This window comes from Myxine glutinosa, chromosome 10 (genome assembly GCF_964187855.1).
Source record: "Myxine glutinosa chromosome 10, kmMyxGlut1.1, whole genome shotgun sequence".
NCBI lineage: Eukaryota > Metazoa > Chordata > Myxini > Myxiniformes > Myxinidae > Myxine > Myxine glutinosa.
In genome coordinates this window covers 44267772-44280501 of record NC_136270.1, presented here as the reverse complement: position 1 = coordinate 44280501, position 12730 = coordinate 44267772, and the positions used below count along the sequence as shown (strand labels likewise).

General features: G+C 44.2%; 1 protein-coding gene across 1 annotated transcript; it reads right to left on the bottom strand.

Moving 5' to 3' along the window:
- Positions 1 to 1260: 1260 nt before the first annotated feature.
- LOC137434500 (cellular retinoic acid-binding protein 2-like) lies at positions 1261 to 11127 on the bottom strand. The gene is made up of 4 exons (XM_068127584.2): positions 10984 to 11127; positions 8900 to 9072; positions 8105 to 8221; positions 1261 to 1846 (listed from the first exon to the last, which is right to left on the bottom strand). Exons 1-4 carry the CDS (start codon positions 11051 to 11053, stop codon positions 1796 to 1798), a joined length of 411 nt encoding a protein of 136 aa, XP_067983685.1. The 5' UTR covers positions 11054 to 11127; the 3' UTR covers positions 1261 to 1795.
- Between the last annotated feature and the right edge of the window lie 1603 nt (positions 11128 to 12730).

The following is a 12730-nucleotide window of genomic DNA, read 5'->3' as shown; positions in this document are numbered from 1 at the left end:
GATTCCATCGCTTTTCAATGTCCAACACATACCGAGACCGTCGGGAAAAGATCCACACCCAGCTGGGCAGCACCGGGTATCCTCTGCCAGTGTGTGAATATATACAGGGTGATTGAAAAGTAACTCCCTATTTTAAAATATTTAGAAATTATTTATTTATTGTTATATTTTTCTCAAATTTTTAGTGTTTGTTCCTTAATGTATGAGAATTTAATCTGTGTTGGTTTTTTTTCAGATTATGTTTTGTTTGAAATTCGGAAGCCCTACAAACATGGCTGGACGTCTTACCCTGCAAGAGCGTGCCCAGCTAGCGGCACGTTACGAAGTTTGGAAATCCGTTGTTCAAGTGCAAAGATGGTGGACCACCATTAAAGGAGCACATGCTCAAGTTGAGGCAAAGACGATCAAGAATTGTCATGCAAAACTCATGGCTACAGGATCTGTATCTGATACTCGAAGAAGCGGTCGCCCTTCCAAGTCCAGTGACCCGGAGACAGTGCAAGCAGTTCAAGAAATGTTTACACATAGCCCAAGAAAGTCAATTCGACAAGCAGCAAGGGAAAGTGGGCTCTCCTTTCACACAGTACGAACTGTGCTCAAAAAGGAGCTTAAATGGCATGCTTGGAAGCCGCACTACTGTCAAGCACTCTCTGCTGAAGACTGCGACATTCGCATGGAGTTTGGGGAGGTGATGCTGGATTGGTATGAAGATTGGTCTGATCTCTTTAAAAATATCCTCTGGTCTGATGAAGCGGTATTTCACATCGGTGGGTTTGTGAACCGTCACAACTGCTATTACTGGGCAGGAGAAGATCCTCGGGTTATTTCTGAAAAAACGCAATATCGGCCCAAGGTAACGGTGTGGTGTGGAATTACCACACCGTGTTTGTAGGGCTTCCGAATTTCAAACAAAACATAATCTGAAAAAAACCAACACAGATTAAATTCTCATACATTAAGGAACAAACACTAAAAATTTGAGAAAAATATTACCATAAATAAATAATTTCTAAATATTTTAAAATAGGGAGTTACTTTTCAATCACCCTGTATATATCACACTTGGCTCAACATTATGATGTGAAATGGTAAATATGATGTGATAACTTGGATAGATAACATTTTTTTTTTTTTCCTTCAATTATACCGATTTTACAGTCTCATTGCCGATTCAGCTCGTATTTAGGAAATGTGTGGCTATCCTAATTTGTTACATTTAGAAAATGTGAAGGTAGAATTACTAGTAAACTGTGCAGTGTACACCTTCCCTCAAAATGATTTATTTGTCTTGTAGTCGGTATACAAATATATGCAATTGTTTTGATATTTATATATATATATTTCATTGTTGGTCAAGTGATTTTGTGTGATCATTTCTCACCTCATTTAATACATTAACCCTCCATTGGCCGTTCCTGCCAACCGCAGCAAATCTTTGCTCTTTGAGATCACAGCAAAAGACCAGTGCACACCAAGTGAACAAACCAGGCTCATTTAATATTTCTAGCAGCGGGAGGCGTTTAAGCGCCTTGACATGAAAGAGAAAAAGTTCAACAAGTGGATCGATTGACCCGAGATAGGATTAAATTGTAAAAACGAAAGATTCTGCTTTGCCTTGCAAAAAGGCACGGCCCTCCCTTGCCATCTCGTCGAGTACAAGCTACAATATAAGAACTATATTTGCACTGAAAATCACTACACATTGTAAACGTAGGCCGTCCCAAATGGAGACCACAGAACGCTCCGTAATGTCCTTTGATGCTCAAAACCACAGACATTTACCGTTCCGCCATCTTCACTCCTTCACGTACACACGTGTACACACCGTGTCCTTGCACGACATCGTCTGCAACAAAAAATAGGTGAGCCACACGTCAACGTGGTTGCCTGTTTCGTATAGATTCCAGAAAAGTGGAAATGAATGAATGAATGAATGATCGTTTTAAGGCCATTTTTCCCCGCTAGAGCGGGGGTTAGCCTTGCGGGCCCAATGACAATCATGGTTCCCTGTTTGAGGCAATGTTTTTATGGCGGGATGCCCTTCCTGACGCCAACCCTTAGTCGCCTCTTACGATGCGCCGGGATACGGGGTACACACCGGGATCATTCATCCCAGCTAGCTGACAGGCTGAGTGACGGGCTGAGTCAACCCCCAGGCGTTAAATCTGCGATCGACCGGGATTCAAACTCAGGATCCTAGGATCCCAAGCCAGCACCCTAACCGCTAAGCCAACACCGGGATTCAAACTCAGGATCCTAGGATCCCAAGCCGGCACCCTAACTGCTAAGCCAACACCGGGATTCAAACTCAGGATCCTAGGATCCCAAGCCAGCACCCTAACCACTAAGCAACACTGGGATCCCAAGCCAGCACCCTAACCACTAAGCCAACACCGGGATTCAAACTCAGGATCCTAGGATTCCAAGCCGGCACCCCAACCGCTAAGCCAACACCGGGATTCAAACTCAGGATGCTCGGATCACAAGCCTGCACCCAAACCGCTAAGCCAACGCCGGGATTCAAACTCAGGATCCTAGGATCCCAACCAGCACCCTAGCCGCTAAGCCAACACCGGGATTCAAACTCAGGATCCTAGGATCCCAAGCCAGCACCCCAACCGCTAAGCCAACACCGGGATTCAAACTCAGGATCCTAGGATCCCAAGCCAGCACCCTAACCACTAAGCCAACACCGGGATTCAAACTCAGGATCCTAGGATCCCAAGCCGGCACCCCAACCGCTAGGCCAACACCGGGATTTAAACTCAGGATCCTAGGATCCCAAGCCTGCACCCCAACCGCTAAGCCAACACCGGGATTCAAACTCAGGATCCTAGAATCCCAAGCCATCACCCGAACCGCTAAGCCAACACCAGGCTTCCTGAAAAGTGGAAATGACCTGAAATTATCAAAGCCATTATAAAAAGGCAATTCCTTAGATTCTCCGGGATAAGAATTCTCGAGTCACCACAAGTGCAAGATACAACCAAGTCGAGGTTTTGTTTAAAAATGGCAGTCACTCCAAGTCCGACATTGGATCCGCAGAGCGACCTTCGTGAGGAGCTAACATTGTCTGTGTTGGTCCCTGATGAAGCCTGCTGTGGCCGAAACGTTGAGACAAAACCTCGAGTTGGTTGTGGTTTAGCACTTTACCCACTGCGGTTCCCGATGTTGGTGAGCCGGATTCTTGTGACTACACAAACTGTTCTTTGGTGACGTAAAAGGTTATTTTGGAAAATCGCCTCCATCAATTCCATTTGACAACTTGAGAAACAACTTGAGAAATTTCTAAAATGTTCTTCAGGAATTTTTACCCAAAAATGCCAATTCTGTGCGATTCGTTATATTCTCGCGTTTTCATCCACGCACCCCGACAGATGGTTACGTTGGGAAATCGCCTCCATTAATTCCATTGGACAACTTGAAAAACAACTTGAGCAATTTCTAAAATGTTCTTCAGGAATGTTTTCCCAAGAATGCCAATTCTGTGCGATTCGTTATATTCTCGTGCGTTTTCATCCACGCACACTCCTACATGTGATTATATTGGGAAATCGCCTCCATCAATTCCATTTGACAACTTGAGAAACAACTTGAGCAATTTATAAAATGTTCCTTAGGAATTTTTCCCCAAAAATGCCAATTGTGTGCGATTCGTTATATTCTCGTGCGTTTTCATCCACGCGCACTCCGACATGTGATTATATTGGGAAATCGCCTCCATTAATTCCATTGGACAACTTGAGAAACAACTTGAGCAATTTCTAAAATGTTCTTTTGGAAAAAAAATTCCCCAAAATGCCAATTCTGTGCGATTCCTTATATTCTCGTGCATTTTCATCCACGCGCACTCCTACATGTGATTATATTGGGAAATCGCCTCCATTAATTCCATTTGACAACTTGAGAAACAACTTGAGCAATTTCTAAAATGTTCTTTTGGAATTTTTTGCCAAGAATGCCAATTCTGTGCGATTCGTTATATTCTTGTGCGTTTTCATCCACGCGCACACCTACATGTGATTATATTGGGAAATCGCCTCCATTAATTCCATTGGACAACTTGAGAAACAACTTGAGCAATTTCTAAAATGTTCTTTAGGAATTTTTTTCCCAAGAATGCCAATTCTGTGCGATTCGTTATATTCTCGTGCGTTTTCATCCATGCGCACTCCGACATGTGATTATATTGGGAAATCGCCTCCATTAATTCCATTGGACAACTTGAGAAACAACTTGAGCAATTTCTAAAATGTTCTTTAGGAATTTTTTTCCCAAGAATGCCAATTCTGTGCGATTCGTTATATTCTCGTGTGTTTTCATCCATGCGCACTCCGACATGATTATATTGGGAAATCGCCTCCATTAATTCCATTGGACAACTTGAGAAACAACTTGAGCAATTTCTAAAATGTTCTTTCGGAATTTTTTTCCCAAGAATGCCAATTCTGTGCGATTCGTTATATTCTCGTGCGTTTTCATCCATGCGCACTCCTACATGTGATTATATTGGGAAATCGCCTCCATTAATTCCATTGGACAACTTGAGAAACAACTTGAGCAATTTCTAAAATGTTCTTTAGGAATTTTTTCCCAAAAATGCCAATTATGTGCAATTCGTTATATTCTCGTGCGTTTTCATCCACGCGCACTCCTACATGTGATTATATTGGGAAATCGCCTCCATTAATTCCATTGGACAACTTGAGAAACATCTTGAGCAATTTCTAAAATGTTCTTTAGGAATTTTTTTCCCAAGAATGCCAATTCTGTGCGATTCGTTATATTCTCGTGCGTTTTCATCCACGCGCACTCCTACATGTGATTATATTGGGAAATCGCCTCCATTAATTCCATTGGACAACTTGAGAAAACTTGAGCAATTTCTAAAATGTTCTTTAGGAATTTTTTTCCCAAGAATGCCAATTCTGTGCGATTCGTTATATTCTCGTGCGTTTTCATCCACGCACACTCCTACATGTGATTATATTGGGAAATCGCCTCCATTAATTCCATTGGACAACTTGAGAAAACTTGAGCAATTTCTAAAATGTTCTTTAGGAATTTTTTCCCCAAGAATGCCAATTCTGTGCGATTCGTTATATTCTCGTGCGTTTTCATCCATGCGCACTCCGACATGTGATTATATTGGGAAATCGCCTCCATTAATTCCATTGGACAACTTGAGAAACAACTTGAGCAATTTCTAAAATGTTCTTTAGGAATTTTTTTCCCAAGAATGCCAATTCTGTGCGATTCGTTATATTCTCGTGCGTTTTCATCCACGCACACTCCTACATGTGATTATATTGGGAAATCGCCTCCATTAATTCCATTGGACAACTTGAGAAAACTTGAGCAATTTCTAAAATGTTCTTTAGGAATTTTTTCCCCAAGAATGCCAATTCTGTGCGATTCGTTATATTCTCGTGCGTTTTCATCCATGCGCACTCCGACATGTGATTATATTGGGAAATCGCCTCCATTAATTCCATTGGACAACTTGAGAAACAACTTGAGCAATTTCTAAAATGTTCTTTAGGAATTTTTTTCCCAAGAATGCCAATTCTGTGCGATTCGTTATATTCTCGTGCGTTTTCATCCACGCGCACTCCTACATGTGATTATATTGGGAAATCGCCTCCATTAATTCCATTTGACAACTTGTGAAACAACTTGAGCAATTTCTAAAATGTTCTTTAGGAATTTTTTTCCCAAGAATGCCAATTCTGTGCGATTCGTTATATTCTCGTGCGTTTTCATCCACGCACACTCCGACATGTGATTATATTGGGAAATCGCCTCCATTAATTCCATTGGACAACTTGAGAAAACTTGAGCAATTTCTAAAATGTTCTTTAGGAATTTTTTTCCCAAGAATGCCAATTCTGTGCGATTCGTTATATTCTCGTGCGTTTTCATCCACGCACACTCCTACATGTGATTATATTGGGAAATCGCCTCCATTAATTCCATTGGACAACTTGAGAAAACTTGAGCAATTTCTAAAATGTTCTTTAGGAATTTTTTTCCCAAGAATGCCAATTCTGTGCGATTCGTTATATTCTCGTGCGTTTTCATCCACGCACACTCCGACATGTGATTATATTGGGAAATCGCCTCCATTAATTCCATTGGACAACTTGAGAAACAACTTGAGCAATTTCTAAAATGTTCTTTTGGAAAAAAAATTCCCCAAAATGCCAATTCTGTGCGATTCCTTATATTCTCGTGCATTTTCATCCACGCGCACTCCTACATGTGATTATATTGGGAAATCGCCTCCATTAATTCCATTTGACAACTTGAGAAACAACTTGAGCAATTTCTAAAATGTTCTTTTGGAATTTTTTGCCAAGAATGCCAATTCTGTGCGATTCGTTATATTCTTGTGCGTTTTCATCCACGCGCACACCTACATGTGATTATATTGGGAAATCGCCTCCATTAATTCCATTGGACAACTTGAGAAACAACTTGAGCAATTTCTAAAATGTTCTTTTGGAAAAAAAATTCCCCAAAATGCCAATTCTGTGCGATTCCTTATATTCTCGTGCATTTTCATCCACGTGCACTCCTACATGTGATTATATTGGGAAATCGCCTCCATTAATTCCATTTGACAACTTGAGAAACAACTTGAGCAATTTCTAAAATGTTCTTTTGGAATTTTTTGCCAAGAATGCCAATTCTGTGCGATTCGTTATATTCTTGTGCGTTTTCATCCACGCGCACACCTACATGTGATTATATTGGGAAATCGCCTCCATTAATTCCATTGGACAACTTGAGAAACAACTTGAGCAATTTCTAAAATGTTCTTTAGGAATTTTTTTCCCAAGAATGCCAATTCTGTGCGATTCGTTATATTCTCGTGCGTTTTCATCCATGCGCACTCCGACATGTGATTATATTGGGAAATCGCCTCCATTAATTCCATTGGACAACTTGAGAAACAACTTGAGCAATTTCTAAAATGTTCTTTAGGAATTTTTTTCCCAAGAATGCCAATTCTGTGCGATTCGTTATATTCTCGTGTGTTTTCATCCATGCGCACTCCGACATGATTATATTGGGAAATCGCCTCCATTAATTCCATTGGACAACTTGAGAAACAACTTGAGCAATTTCTAAAATGTTCTTTCGGAATTTTTTTCCCAAGAATGCCAATTCTGTGCGATTCGTTATATTCTCGTGCGTTTTCATCCATGCGCACTCCTACATGTGATTATATTGGGAAATCGCCTCCATTAATTCCATTGGACAACTTGAGAAACAACTTGAGCAATTTCTAAAATGTTCTTTAGGAATTTTTTCCCAAAAATGCCAATTATGTGCAATTCGTTATATTCTCGTGCGTTTTCATCCACGCGCACTCCTACATGTGATTATATTGGGAAATCGCCTCCATTAATTCCATTGGACAACTTGAGAAAACTTGAGCAATTTCTAAAATGTTCTTTAGGAATTTTTTTCCCAAGAATGCCAATTCTGTGCGATTCGTTATATTCTCGTGCGTTTTCATCCATGCGCACTCCGACATGTGATTATATTGGGAAATCGCCTCCATTAATTCCATTGGACAACTTGAGAAACAACTTGAGCAATTTCTAAAATGTTCTTTAGGAATTTTTTTCCCAAGAATGCCAATTCTGTGCGATTCGTTATATTCTCGTGTGTTTTCATCCATGCGCACTCCGACATGTGATTATATTGGGAAATCGCCTCCATTAATTCCATTGGACAACTTGAGAAACAACTTGAGCAATTTCTAAAATGTTCTTTAGGAATTTTTTTCCCAAGAATGCCAATTCTGTGCGATTCGTTATATTCTCGTGCGTTTTCATCCATGCGCACTCCGACATGTGATTATATTGGGAAATCGCCTCCATTAATTCCATTGGACAACTTGAGAAACAACTTGAGCAATTTCTAAAATGTTCTTTAGGAATTTTTTTCCCAAGAATGCCAATTCTGTGCGATTCGTTATATTCTCGTGCGTTTTCATCCACGCACACTCCGACATGTGATTATATTGGAAAGTTGCAGATGCTGCCAGATGGATCCTGTGGGATGAGCATCGAATGCCGTTTGAGTTTCTCACCAATATCAACTCTTTGTCGTTAAGCAGCTCCCGCGTCCATGCCGTGTCCGACCCGTCCCCTTTCAGCGGCTTCTGCTGACAGGTGAGCTTGTTGTCCTTCTCGTACCTCACCAAACTCTGCACGCACACAAGGTGAAATCTCCTGAGGAAAACGTTTTCTTTTGTCGTTTGAATGTTCAAGTCGACAAAGGCAAATGCGCAAACGCATCGAGCGGTCGGATTAACATTCTTCAGGGGGAACGCTGCGCTCCGGGACGCCGATATTCCTCGGACACGGTACCAGCGGGGGCGGCTGGCCAACTCATTGTACCTCCTCCATCCCCACACCTGAAGTTCCCCTCCGTGCAAATCCCCATCCCCAAGGATTTTCACACATTGACGATCAATCAGTCAGATGCACCGTAGTGTTGACGGAGCCTTGGTGCTGCCCGATCGGTTCCTTCACAAGGTTATGTTGGGTGGTTGCCATTGCCTTCCCAGCACTCGGACAGGGCAGGGATTTCGAATTTGACCCGGATGTCTGCGATAACTCGCCTCCTCTTTACGAAAGACACTACATGACCTTTGATGTCCGAGACCGATCCTCCCGATGGATGCGAAACACCAGGACAACATTTTATACATATAACATATATGTATAAAACATACATAACAACAACATAACAACAACATATAAATTATAGCTGGAGGTTCGACTCAGGTTGCACAGCCTGAAGGTGAGGTCCCATACCTTTTGGCCTATCCTACCTGTCGTTCCGCTACCTAGAACCCATAACACAACAGGTGACGACATACCTTCATTCTCCTCCCATCCATGGTTTCTTCCTCAAACTCTTGTCCCACCACAAACGAGATTTCCGTGCTGCGTATCGAGGTCCAGGTTTTGATGTAGAAACTTTCCCCCTTCTGACGAATCTCCACCGTGGGTTTGGCTGTTGCTGCCATTTTCCGGAGCATCACGTTTATTCCTGTACAAACGGAGAGAAAGACGTTTGTTAGACATTTGTAATGAAACACGGACATCACACACACATCGTCCAGGGGACTCTTTTTTATGTCCGAGATACGAGTTGTGGAAAGCAGCAATGGAGGACATGTCCCCATCACAAATATATTTAAGGTTACATCTGGCAGAGGGAAAGGTGGGTGTGAAGGAAGAGGGTGTGAGGGAAAGGTGTGTGAAGGAAGAGGGTGTGAGAGGGGTGTGTGAAGGAAGAGTGTGTGAGGGAAAGGTGTGTGAAGGAAGAGGGTGTGAGAGGTGTGTGAAGGAAGAGGGTGTGAGGGAAAGGGGTGTGAAGGAAAGGTGTGTGTGAAGGAAGAGGGTGTGAGAGGGGTGTGTCTGAAGGAAGAGGGTGTGAGGGAAAGGTGTGTGAAGGAAGATGGTGTGAGGTGTGTGAAGGAAGAGGGTGTGAGGTGTGTGTGAAGGAAGAGGGTGTGAGGGAAAGGTGTGTGAAGGAAGAGGGTGTGAAGGAAAGGTGGGTGTGAAGGAAAGGTTAGTGTGAAGGAAGAGGGTGTGAGGGAAAGATATGGGTGAGGGAAAGGTGTGTGAGGGAAAGGGGTGTGAAGGAAAGGTGGGTGTGAAGGAAGAGGGTGTGAGGGAAAGGGGTGTGAAGGAAAGGTGGGTGTGAAGGAAAGGTGGGTGTGAAGGAAAGGTGGGTGTGAAGGAAAGGTGGGTGTGAAGGAAAGGTGGGTGTGAAGGAAAGGTGGGTGTGAAGGAAGAGGCTGTGAGGGAAAGATATAGGTGAGGGAAAGGTGTGTGTGTGAAGGAAGAGGGTGTGAGGGAAAGGTGTATGAAGAGGGTGTCAGGGAAAGGTGGGTGAGGAAAGAGGGTGTGTGTGTGAAGGAAGAGGGTGTGGGGGAAAGGTAAGGTGTGAATGAAAGGTGGGTGAGGGAAAGATGTGTGTGAAGGAAGAGAATGTGAAGGAAAGATGTGTGTGAGGGATGGGGGTGTGAGGGAAGGGGGTGTGAGGGATGGGGGTGTGAGGGATGGGGGTGTGAGGGATGGGGGTGTGAGGGAGGAAAGGATGTGAGGGAAGGGGGTGTGAGGGAAGGAAGGGGGTGTGAGGGAACGATGTGTGAGGAGGGAAGGAAGGGTGTGAGGGAAAGGTGAAGAAACGATGTGCGAGGAAACTATGTGAGGGAGGGAAAGATGTGAGGGAAGAGTGTGTGGGGAAAAGGGATGTGTAAGGGATGCGTGTGTGAGGAAAGTGTGGAGGAAAAGGGATGTGTGAGGGATGCGAGTGAAGGAAGGGTGTGAGTGAGGAAAAGATGAGGAAAGAGTGTGGAGGAAAAGGGATGTGTGAGGGATGCGAGTGAAGGAACGATGTGAGTGAGGAAAAGATGAGGGAAGAGTGTGAAGGAAAAGGGATGTGTGAGGGATGGGTGTGAGTGAGGAAAGAGTGTGAAGGAAAAGGGATGTGTGAGGGATGTGTGTGAGTGAGGAAAGAGTGTGGAGGAAAAGGGATGTGTGAAGGGCGAGTGAAGGAACGATGTGAGTGAGGAAAAGATGAGGGAAGAGTGTGAAGGAAAAGGGATGTGTGAGGGATGGGTGTGAGTGAGGAAAGAGTGTGAAGGAAAAGGGATGTGTGAGGGATGGGTGTGAGTGAGGAAAGAGTGTGAAGGAAAAGGGATGTGTGAGGGATGTGTGTGAGTGAGGAAAGAGTGTGGAGGAAAAGGGATGTGTGAAGGGCGAGTGAAGGAACGGTGTGAGTGAGGAAAAGATGAGGGAAGAGTGTGAAGGAAAAGGGATGTGTGAGGGATGGGTGTGAGTGAGGAAAGAGTGTGGAGGAAAAGGGATGTGTGAGGAAGGGGTAAGCACGGTGAGGTGGAATATTACTTTTTGTTTAAAAAAAACGAGAGGAAAATTGGAAATATCGTACCAAGCTCTTTCAGGTAATCCTCAAATTTCTCGCTGCTCTTCATTTTCCAGGTGCCGGAGAAGTTTGGCATTTTTAGGCGGGATCAGGGATTCGATAGACGACTCAGACATTCCAGTCCCGAATTCACCTTTTATACACTGAGGGACAGAGCCAGAGGGAGTGGTGGGGAGGGGAGGGGGAGGGCGGTGCTATGGGGGGGGGGGGGGTGGGGTGGGTGGGTTGACAAGAGCTTTGATGAGGGAATGGGAGGGAAAGAGAATTCATGTGGAATCTGAAGAGAGAAAAGCTGGAACCGTTGATCATCACGTTTGATTTGTCCATCTTAGCACACCTCGCAGGTAACTGTACCTGGTACACGTAGTGTGAATCAAACACCTGGTATCGAGGTACATTAATTTATTCGTTTCCCGCTTTAACGAACCCGTTTAATTGGGCGATTGTGCTGAAACCCGAGCGTTGAGAGTTTATTATAAATATTTTTATAACTCGGTATTTATTAATCCGTTGAAAACACGTTAAGTTTAATGCTTCAGGTTGGCGGTAAATGTTGTGACGGAACAAATCACCTGTTTTTATTTCTCTTCCCTCACTCCGAGTGCGGGGTCTACAATTGTGCGTGCTCGCCATGGTGGAGTCGTTAGTACCAGATTACAAACCGCTCTATGGTCGAAACGTTCTGCTGACTCGATATCGATTGATTTTTTATTTTTTACATTATTTTTGTAATTCCCCCATTTTTGGGGGGTTTACGCATTAAACTCGCATCCCCGTAACATCATATAGTTGATAAAAATTACTTTTTTTCCACATACCATTGTACAACGGTTTGGTGTATCGGTGTGTAGATTTGGGGGGCCGTTTGGTGTATCGGTGTGTAGATTTGGGGGGCCGTTTGGTGTATCGGTGTGTAGATTTGGGGGGCCGTTTGGTGTATCGGTGTGTAGATTTGGGGGGCCGTTTGGTGTATCGGTGTGTAGATTTGGGGGGCCGTTTGGTGTATCGGTGTGTAGATTTGGGGGGTGGTTTGGTGTATGGGTGTGTAGATTTGGGGGGGGGGGGGGGTGGTTTGGTGTATGGGTGTATGGGTGTGTAGGTTTGGGGGGGGGGGTGGTTTGGGGTATGGGTGTGTAGATTTGCGGGGGGCGGTTTGGTGTATGGGTGTGTATATTTGGGGGGGGGGGGGTGGTTTGGTGTATGGGTGTGTAGGTTTGGGGTATGGGTGTGTAGGTTTGGGGGGGGGGGTGGTTTGGGGTATGGGTGTGTAGATTTGGGGGGGGGGGGGTTTGGGGTATGGGTGTGTAGATTTGGGGGGGCGGTTTGGTGTATGGGTGTGTAGATTTGGGGGGGGGGGGTGGTTTGGTGTATGGGTGTGTAGGTTTGGGGGGGGTGGTTTGGGGTATGGGTGTGTAGATTTGGGGGGACGGCCGTTTTCGTGTATCGGGGTGTAGATTTGGGGGGCGGTATGGTGTGTAGGTGTGTAGATTTGGGGGGGGCGGTTTGGTTGTTTCATGGTGTAGATTTGGGGGGTAGTTTGGTGTGCAGATTTGGGGAGGTGGTTTGGTGTATCGGTGTGTAGATTTGGGGGGGCGGTGGTTTGGTGTATCGGTGTGTAGATTTGGGGGGGCGGTGGTTTGGTGTATCGGTGTGTAGATTTGGGGGGGGCGGTTTGGTGTATCATGGTGTAGATTTGGGGGGTAGTTTGGTGTATAGGTTGCAGATTTGGGGAGGCGGTTTGGTGTATAAGTGT

Bases quoted from the DNA above. Each gene is read 5' to 3' on its own strand.
- LOC137434500 (XM_068127584.2), bottom strand. From the start codon at position 11,053: ATGCCAAACTTCTCCGGCACCTGGAAAATGAAGAGCAGCGAGAAATTT. The intron at 9,073-10,983 runs GTACGATATTTC...CCGTTTGTACAG, and splicing joins GGATTACCTGAAAGAGCTTG to GAATAAACGTGATGCTCCGG. The intron at 1,847-8,104 runs GTGAGAAACTCA...TTTTTGTTGCAG, and splicing joins ACGACAAAGAGTTGATATTG to ACGATGTCGTGCAAGGACAC.